Source organism: Populus euphratica, unplaced genomic scaffold, assembly GCF_000495115.2.
Source record: "Populus euphratica unplaced genomic scaffold, PopEup_1.0 scaffold2305.1, whole genome shotgun sequence".
In the NCBI taxonomy this organism is placed as follows: Eukaryota; Viridiplantae; Streptophyta; class Magnoliopsida; order Malpighiales; family Salicaceae; genus Populus; species Populus euphratica.
This window is the reverse complement of record NW_011502132.1, coordinates 6,944-16,887: the sequence shown is the minus strand read 5'-3', so window position 1 is coordinate 16,887 and position 9,944 is coordinate 6,944. Positions and strand designations below refer to the sequence as shown.

At 31.4% G+C, this 9,944-nt stretch overlaps 2 protein-coding genes across 3 annotated transcripts; both read left to right on the top strand.

Moving 5' to 3' along the window:
• Positions 1-56: 56 nt before the first annotated feature.
• Positions 57-2,505, top strand: LOC105118868 (CBL-interacting serine/threonine-protein kinase 23). Of its 2 annotated transcripts, XM_011016922.1 has the most exons (5): positions 57-167; positions 248-322; positions 1,063-1,150; positions 2,156-2,226; positions 2,257-2,505. In XM_011016922.1, the coding sequence occupies exons 1-4, from the start codon at positions 111-113 to the stop codon at positions 2,179-2,181; spliced, it is 246 nt and encodes an 81-aa protein (XP_011015224.1). In that variant the 5' UTR covers positions 57-110; the 3' UTR covers positions 2,182-2,226; positions 2,257-2,505. The 2 variants fall into 2 exon arrangements, with proteins under 2 accessions (XP_011015224.1, XP_011015223.1); XM_011016921.1 differs by having other exon boundaries at positions 2,156-2,505.
• Positions 2,506-9,022: 6,517 nt separating this feature from the next.
• LOC105118867 (serine/threonine-protein phosphatase 6 regulatory ankyrin repeat subunit C-like) lies at positions 9,023-9,895 on the top strand. Its single transcript, XM_011016919.1, has one exon. It carries the CDS (start codon positions 9,161-9,163, stop codon positions 9,794-9,796), a length of 636 nt encoding a protein of 211 aa, XP_011015221.1. The 5' UTR covers positions 9,023-9,160; the 3' UTR covers positions 9,797-9,895.
• The last annotated feature ends 49 nt before the right edge of the window (positions 9,896-9,944 follow it).

Sequence of the window (9,944 nt, the reverse complement as noted above, 5' to 3'; positions counted from 1 at the left end):
CATTTTATGTGCTTGAGAAAAGAGGATGTCTTCAGAACTTTGATCTTATTAGGCAGTCAACTGTTAAATTATTGTTTCTGCTGAAACAGCTCTTCTGTTTCAAATTGCAGATGAAGCTTCAAGGGGATAAGGATGGGCGTAAGGGTCGTCTATCTGTTGCAACAGAGGTATGTCTTCAGGAAATGATTTCCGCTACAAACTTGTCTGTAGTAGTTTGAGCTGGGTGTAAGATTTCTCTATCTTTCAGATCTTTGAAGTGGCCCCTTCTCTTTACATGGTCGAGGTTCGCAAGTCTGGTGGAGATACCCTGGAATTTCACAAGGTATGGCCTTTAAATACTGGTGCTTTTCTGGCAATTAAAACAGTAATGAATAATTTCTCCTCCATCAAAGAATGTCTGGTCTCTGTATTCTTTTACATCAATCAGTTGATGCCTGTGCAGTTAGGTCATGTGTGTAACCCATGGTTTGGCTGCAAACTGAATGGAGCTGTTCTTGAAAAGTACATATTTAGCTGGTTTGCTTATTTAAGTGTTCATGCAAAACAATTATGACAAAATGAAGCTTTTAGTAAAAAGAGAGGCTTGACTGGGAGGGGTACTTGAGATACTCAACCACAGTTGATGGTGTACACATTGATGCCAAGAACTAGCCAATAACTGCATCATTTGTGATTCAACTTTTCCCATTTCATGTTCCAGTTATTATTACCATTACTGAAACAAAAAACATGCTTCTGGAATTATACATAGTAGGGCCAAGTTGAATTAAAAATGATTTCCACGCTCAAGGCAAAGTTAAAATGTTCACTATAGCATTGGTAGCTCAAGAGTAAGGCCAAGCTAAATTCATTTGCATGTTTTATGGGACATGTAATCTCTTGGAGTCTGCTGAAGGCTTGATTTGCGTGTCTGCTCTTATAGGGTGGACTTAACGGGCCATAAAAAAACATAGCTGCCTCCACTGGCATTGTTGCTCCATCAATTGTATTATTAGTTAATTCCTCCTTTTATCCTTAATTGCTATGAGGTCTGATTTTGAATTCAACTGGTTTAAATGACAGTTTTACAAGAACCTCTCAACTGGACTGAAAGACATCGTATGGAAAACAATTGATGAAGAAAAGGAGGAAGAAGAGGCAGCGCCAAATGGTCAGTATTCATTAATTGTATGTTAAGTGCAGTCTTTCCGGGCTTGTAATATTGAGTCTCTGAAATTTTTTATTCCCTGGAGACTCTGTATACAGAACCAAATTTTCTGGAAAAAAAATTGACCTGTGCACAGCATTCTGTAAAATGATTGGAAAACTATTTTCTTCTCTCCTGTTATTTTAGCATCGAACCTGTTAGATAATATTTGTGCTTCTTAATATGCTGTCTGATTTGTGACTTGGAGATACATGGACCCTGAATTCAACATCCTATGCGAGGAAAAATATTTTAGGAAGGGCAATAATTTCTTACTCCTTAGGAAGTTACCTAATTCCCTTAGGCTTTACCCTTTCTGATTCTCTTTACAATTACCTTCACACCTCATACGTGTCCAATACAGTTTGTAGCCTGCCAACACTAGCCATGTCTCTGATTTTCCTCCTTTCTTTTTCATTCTTCTTTGCTTTCTTCAATAATTCTCCTCTCTTTTCCATCACCTTATCTCTTCATATAAAAATAGAAATCTCTCATGTCCTTGTTTTACAAAGACATTTGATTGAAAATTCACTTCTTTTTTCTTAATTTAATTGCGTTTTTTATCATGAATTTCCAAACACCAATCAACAACTACATCAATTCAATGCAACATTCAAAAGAGGGGGGGTTTGGTATATATGTTCTGAGAGATTTTAAGCATTACAATGGGAAGAAGGAAGAAATTATTGAAGAGAAAATCTTGATTTAAGAAAAAGTAGAGGGGAAGTGACATCAGATGTTTTAGGCGCACACTTGTGCGCCAGAGGTATAGATTTTAGATGGGTTCCATATCATGGAAGCAGGGGAATTAGTCTCCATTTTTGTAGCACTTGGGTCTTTAATATTGCAAAAATAAAATAAAAAACAGTTTTAACTTCTTTGGGTTAGCCAGGTTTCAGTATGCATTTGCTTTTGTTCCTCCCCTAATCGTGTACAAGCATTAAGTTTTGAATATCTTTTTCTCTGCAGGTGTTGCTCAGGTTACTGCTCAATAACTGGGTTTTTTTTTTTGCCCACTTGTAAAATCCAAATGTTGATTATTCAATCGGCTGTGGCCTGGTGGTAGTGTTTTTCTTCGTTTCTTTCCTCATGAATGACATGAAGGTTAATGGGCGGAACATAATGTAGCTTTCGTTGACGTGTTCCTTGTGCCCAGAACAAACTCTTTCATGCCTACGTAGGCGTGGTCTCGGCCAATCTTTTATATATAACTGGGCTTGGTGGGTTTTCTTCCAAACTGTGAATGTATCAGAACCCTCGGCCTCGTTCGGTTTAAAACAAAGTTTCTCTATTATGCATCTTATCTCCCTTGTTTCCAATTGGATGCTCCCAGATTCCCTTCTTGATTGAATATTTCTTTTTTTATTCTATGTGATGATAAAACTAAGAACAATAAATATCAACTTTTTTGTGGAGATCAAAAGCATCATTCTCTCTACTAATGACACAATGATTGAAACCAACAATGAGTGCTAAACTTGTATTATTACTATTCTACAAGCAAGCACAACAACTAACGATTTAATTTTTTAGGTTTTTTATCATTATTTTTAGGTATTTTTTTGTCATTACACCATTATTTATAAGATAAGCTAATGTGATCAAGAGATATTTTGAGTTATTAAATAAACATTCAGACTATTCAAGTTCATTCAATAGCTTGTAGTTCATCCAATAGTGAATAATTTATGATTCTAAAATGCTGATTGATGTGGTTTTTGTTTTGGTCCTTTGACTTGATGGAGTCTCTTTTGGTCCTCCAATATAAAGCTTTCAATTTTCGAAGAGATCCTTGGTTCCATCGTCCGAGAGAGCCTCTGGGTCGGAGAAATGGATGAGAGAGAGAGTAGATGGAGCAACGATTTTTAACATGGAATAAGGCTATTTTAACCTTTAATTGATAAAGCATAGCTCTCCGAGCCAATTGGAGGTTTTAGGAGTTTAAAATTGGCTGAAAAAAAATAAAGAAGACATGAGCTTTGTTGTAGAAATAGGTTTTGAAAATATTTTGGATGATTTGTTGTATGAACAAATATTAAAAATGGACTTCAAGATATCATTGCATGTTTATCTCTTTCCTTCGTTTTTGTTGGGCGAGTCTAGCTATAGCTTGGGTGGATATTGTTTGGAAATGTGATTATAATTTTTTTATTTAAAAATATATTAAAAAAATATTTTTTAAAAAAATATTTTTAATATTAATATATAAAAAAATTTAAAAATATAAAAAAATATTAATTTAAAGTGAAAAAATAAAATAATTTTTTTTAAAACACTTTTAAAACATAAAAATAAACAAACCAATTCCCTTTCCTCGCTCCTTTTGCTTTCCTTTTCTAATTCTTCTTTTCTTTGACTTTCCTTCAATATCCTTTGTTTTTCCCCGTATTTAAAAAATAAATTAACGTTTTATTTCTTAAGTATAAATAGAATTATGTGAAAGCTTTTTCATATAAATCATAATATAGTGTTTGCTAATAAATTTATGAATGAGATTTTCATATAGGTTGAGGATTTCTTATAATAATAAATTCTTTCTTATTAATAATTTATGTAACACAACTTGTTTTCTGTAAAATATATTTGGATTCTTTGGAAATTACTAAATTAAAAATGTTAAATAAATAATATTAAAGTTTTTTTTATTTACGTGGGTGTTCAAGCTAACTTGTGCGCACCATGACTAATTCCATGGTCCACTGAACATCCTACAAACCTAGTAGGTATATAAAACACCGCACGGATAATAGACATACAAATGAGAACTCGAATTCAGGTACAGTGAAAGAAGCATCTCCTTCCATTGCTAGGCCAAGACCCTCAATGCCATAATATTAAAGTTTTTGACAATATATATGACAGTGGATCATCCAAAAGTTTTTATATACTAGAAATGTTTGGTGCCCAGAATATATATATATATCTATTGTCCTCAAATTATCATTTCAAAAGATGTACGGTATACCTTTTATCCACCAAATAGCTGAAAATCCATGTTATCATTTTTTCCAACTAAAAAAACACATTTTCAAACATTGTTTCACTTAAATTTTTTTTAATAGTCTATAGGACTATAAGAACCACCTATGGTCTTAAATTTCAAAGATTTTAGTTAAAAAATAAAAATCAATCTGAATTAAAATTTTTTCAAAATCTTATCTATATTTTTCAATAAAATAAGGGTCAAATAACATGTTAATGGAACTCCTCTTATAAAAAAAAAAAACTTACTAATATAAAAAAACTTTTTGTTGGCTATAATCATAGTCAACCAAAAACTATCTATCCTTCATCATTTTTCTGCGACTTCTTCTTTTTCAGCATAAATATTGCAAAAAAAAAAAAATTAGGTTTAAAGTAAAATTTCAAAAAACAATAAGGATATAAAAGAAATTAAAAAAAAAAGAGTAGAGAGACCTAAGTGAACTTTTTTGGGCCAACTTGTTATTGCCTATTTAATGTCTCTGCCTTTTGCACTTTAAACTAAATAAACTAGATCTGAAGATTTTTTTTTTATGAACATCTATGGACAAAATATCAAGAGACTAGGTTGAGGAACATTCATCTACTTTCATGGCTGGAGCATGTTAAAAGTAAATATGATTTTGATTATCAGAAACAGAGGAACCAGTCTACCAGTTGAAAACTAATTGACTGACTAAAATAAGTTGAATCGGTTGACTGGTTTAGAAACAATTGATGAATTTAGTCGACAGATTATCATTCCTATTTAGATTAGGATTTTCTTGTATTATTTTAATTTCTTGATCGTGTAGGATTTTATACCTTTTTTTTTTGTAATTCATCACAATGAATAAGCATGGAAGATAGAGAATAACTAAGAGAGCTTAGAGATAAATAATTAATAAGTATATCTTCCTCTTAATCTTGTTCTTGTTCTTGAGTATTTAACTTTGTATTGCTATTTTTGATATTATGCCTCACCTATTGTTCTTTCAACAAGTGAAATCAGAGCTTGTATTTGATTATTTAACATAACCAATCCTAACTTTCCATTTCATTGTCCTAGGATGATAAAGGATAACTACGAAACTTAGTGTATTTGGGTAAAAGCTTGGTTAGATTACTAAAATGTATGAGAGACGGTTGAAAAATATTTTGAGGAGCCTATAAATAGAGCAACGTTGACTCCAGCTCAAAAAAAGGCCATATAGAAAGCATAAATGAATGATCAACAAGCACTAACAATCATTCACCAATGTCTAGATGATGTTACTTTTAATATACTTGTCAACATAACCACTACCAAATAAATATGAAAAGTTATACAAGAATCAAACTAAAAAGATGACAATACGATAATAATATGTCTATAAAAGCTATGTAGCGACTTTGAAAAATTATGTATGCTTGAATAAGAGAATATTTCAGGATACTTTGCAAGAGTATTAGGCATATACAATTAAATAAAAATATATAAAGAGAAGATGGAAGAGACACATGTAGGAGAAAAAATTCTACTCTTGCAGCAAAAGAAATTTCATTACATTGTAATTGCAATAAAAAAAGTCATAAAATATAGATTTTCTTATAATTTAGGGTCTCATAGGGAAATTACAAGCACATGAGAAAAAAAATAATGAGATTCAAGAAGATATAGGTGCATAAGTATTTTTTTTTAAAGCAAGATGATTTTAAGTATTCCTAAAGGGGTAAAGGATGTGGATAAATCAAAAGAAAAGGCTAGAATATTTAAAAGAGAAGGTTATGACAGCCTTAATAGGTCAACTGGGTGATCGCATTAAGCAAATCGATTGATTGATTACATTGACAATGGCAATCTAAAATTCATATTTGATAAACCAAAAGTTAAATACTATAATTATCAAAAAATAGGTCATTATTATAGGGATTGGTAGAGTCTAACCAAAAGGGTTGGGGAGAATGCAAATCTAATAATTGAAGAGGAGAAGGAAATCATATATTAATAATGCATGATAAGAGAATGCAAGACAAAGAGAATATATGGTATCTAGACAATAGAGCTAATAACCATATATGTTGATGCAAAGATATATTTATAGAGCTTGATGAAGCAATTGGAGGTAATGTCTTATTTTTCTATTAAAGAAAAATATATGATTTTGATTAAATTAAAAAATTAAAATTCATTAATTTATTAGTGATGTCTATTATATACCAAAGATAAAAAATAATATGTTGAGCTTATAACAATTATTAGAAAAGGGGTATCGGATTAAATTGAAAGATCGAACTTTGACATTACATAACATTAAAGAAGCTATGATTGTAAAGATAGTCATGATAAAAGAATAGAATGTTCTTGCTAAGCATACAGATAAATATGCTTAAATACATACGTAAAGGATAAGACTTGACTTTGGCATATAAGACTTGAGCATGTAAACTTTGGCACTCCACTAAGTCCACCAAGAAAGATAAGAAGGTTTGATGACTTATATGAGGTAACCAATCAAATTGTTTATAATTTAACATTATATTATCACCTTGCTATAAATGATCCTATAATGTTTGAGAAAAATATAAATGATGCAAAATAAAGACTTTCTATTGATGAGGAGATTGCATCAATGGAAATGAATGACATATAAAAATTGATTCCTAAACCAAATGGAAAGAAGCCAATAATTTTCAAATGGATCTACAAAGAAAAGAAGAATGCTAAAGGAGAGATGGAGTGATATAAGACAAGGTTAATGATAAATGATTATAGTTAAAAGTATGAGATTGACTGTGATGAGATTTTTGCTCCTGTTACTAGATTAGACACCATTTCATTAATCATTGTTATTGTTACCCAATATAGATAGAGAATCTATTAAATCGATATCAAATTAGCCTTTCTTGAACACGAGTTTTACAATGAGCAATATATGAGATATGAAGTGAGAGGATATGAAACCAATGTATTAAAGTTGGACAAAGTCTTATATAGATTAAAGCAAGCTCCAAGAGCTTAGAATAGTCACATTGATGGATATTTATGAAAGGATAGATTTGTTAAATGCCCACATAAATATATTATTGATATAAAGATCAAATAGAGTGGTGAGACTCTTATTGTATATTTATATATAGATGACTTAATCTTTATAAAAAATAATCCAAAGATGTTTGGAGACTTCAAGCAAACAATGATTAAGGAGTTTAAAATGACATATATTGGTCTCATGTCCTACTACTTAGGGATTGAGGAGGATATTTAATCTTTATGAATTAAGAAAAGTTTGCAAGGGAAGTTCTCAAGAAGTTTAAAATGAAGGATTGTGCTAGAGTAAATACTCTTGTTTAGTATAGAGTAAAGATATCAAAGAATAATGAAGGAGAAAAAAAATAAAATTTATAACATTCAAGAGCTTAGTTGGGAGTTTGAGATATTTGACATGCACTCATCCAAACATGCACTCGTCCAAATATTATTTTTGGAGTAGGAACTGTGAGAAGATTTATGAAGACACCAACTATGACATACTTCAAAGACTTGAAGCAAATTCTTCAATATATCAAATTTATTATTGATTTTGATTTGTTATATAGTTATTCTAATAATTTTGAACTTATGAGTTACAATGATAATGATTGGGTTGAAGATATGGATGCCAGAAAAAGCATCATAGGTTTTTTTTTTCATATGAAAGATATGACACTCATATGGAGTTCAAAAAAATAATCTATAGTCATTTTTTCAAATGTAAAGTTGAATATGTAGTTACTAAATAATATGTTTATCATTACATATGGCTAAGAAAATTATTTAAAGAATTGTAAACGCCACAAAAGAAGCCTACAGAGTGAACAACTCATTAGTTATTAATTAACTAAAAATCTTGTTTTTCATGATAGAAATAAATATATTAACACAAGATTTCATCATCTAAAAGACTGTATTATAAAAAAGAAAGTTGAAATCAAGCATGTGAAGATATAAAACTAAGTCGTGGATATCTTCACAAAGCAATTAAAAAATTATGTTTTGATCAAAATAAGAGATATGTTAAGAGATATGCAAAGCGTAATGAAGAAATCAAGTTTAAGTGGGGTGTTGAAAATTAAACTTGATTTTTGATTTTTCTGAAGAATAAAAGAACTAATCGACTGGCTAGATTAAATAAATCAATCAACTGGTTCAGTTGATAGAATACAATTTCTATTCAGATTAAGATTTTCTTATATTAGTTTAATTTCTTGATTATTTAGGATTTTACACCAATAAAAAGGTTTATAATTTAATATTATTAAAAAACACAAAAGATAGAGAAAATAACTAATAGATTTTAAAGAAAAATACTGAATAAAAATATATTTTCCTCTCATTTTCTTCGTGGTCTTAAGATTTATGACTTTAGATTATTGTTTTTAATCTTATACCACAACCATCCTTCTTCCAACAAGCTGGTTCCTTGAAATAACATTAAAATTTCATTTGTACAGTGCTCAAATCATCATGCGATGAAGGAAACATCAAACGTCCTCCGCTTTCTGCTTTTATCTTGTCACTGCTTCGTCAAAAAACCAAAGTTGCTTTTTCTTTGTCTCCCACTGATGGAGTCCAAACAGTAAACATTTAGAGTTTCTTAGTCTTTGGAACTTTACCAAGTCGTTTCACACATAATTAGTTGCCCATGCCAAAAGACTTTAATTACATAATGGAATCGCTTCACTGACAGCGGAGTTGCTTGAAAACATTCTCGTTTAAAAAGTTTAGAGGCAAAAGTGGTATAATTATTTTAATCAACCCAAAAGTGCATGAACTTACCGTGTAATTTCACAAGTCAATTTATAAGTCAATCTTCTTGCCTTTGGCTTTCCTTTTCGTACGAAAAGAAAGGATTGTGAAGTTTCAGAAGTGTACAGAAACAGCTCTGGCGCTTGTGGAATTTCTCAGAAAATAAAGTGGTTCTCTAGCTTTTCATTTACCTTCCTTATCCTATAAAAATACGAGTAGTGGAATGTGACCCTAGATTCATTTCAATGGATGCTAGATTGTTTGATTCAGCTTTCAGAGGAGATGTGAATACCTTGCAAGAATTAATTGTAGAAGATCCTCTAATCCTCCATGCTGTAACAGTCACTACGTCAAACACACCATTGCACGTTGCTGCACTTCTTGGTCATACTCAGTTTGCCATGAAAGTGATGCAAAATTATCCTGGATTAGCAGACGAACTTAACCAGCAAGGTCTTAGTCCCATCCATTTGGCCTCAGCAAAAGGGCACCTGGAGATTGTGAAGGGAATGCTTGTTCTTCGACCTGATCTTACTCTTATAAAAGACGAGGACGGAAATATTCCCCTTCACACGGCTGCCATTAGAGGAAGGAGGGAAATCTTGTCACAGCTTTTTACAACTGTATCAGCAAATGAGCTTACCTCGAGCAGGGAGACTGTTCTGCACCTTGCCGTGAAACACAATCGGTACCAGGCACTAGAGTTGTTGATTCAGCTTGCCAATCAATACCAAATTGGCAATGAGCTTTTCAATGCCGTGGATGCAGGCGGTAATACCATATTTCACCTTGCTTGTGCTGGAAAAAAGTCAAAGGTAATGAATGATATTTGCTGTTCCTTTCAAGTCTTTCTCTTTTCCTCAAAAACGAATATACAATAAGAGATTGTTAGCTTTGGCTCCAGTGGTAAAAGGACCCTTGAAGCCTGTTGAGGCATTTTAATTTGAGAAGTTCTATAAGCCATAGATGCATCCCTTTTGCAGCAGAAATTACTTTATGAACCATATAGTTATTCAAGGTTTTTTTTTT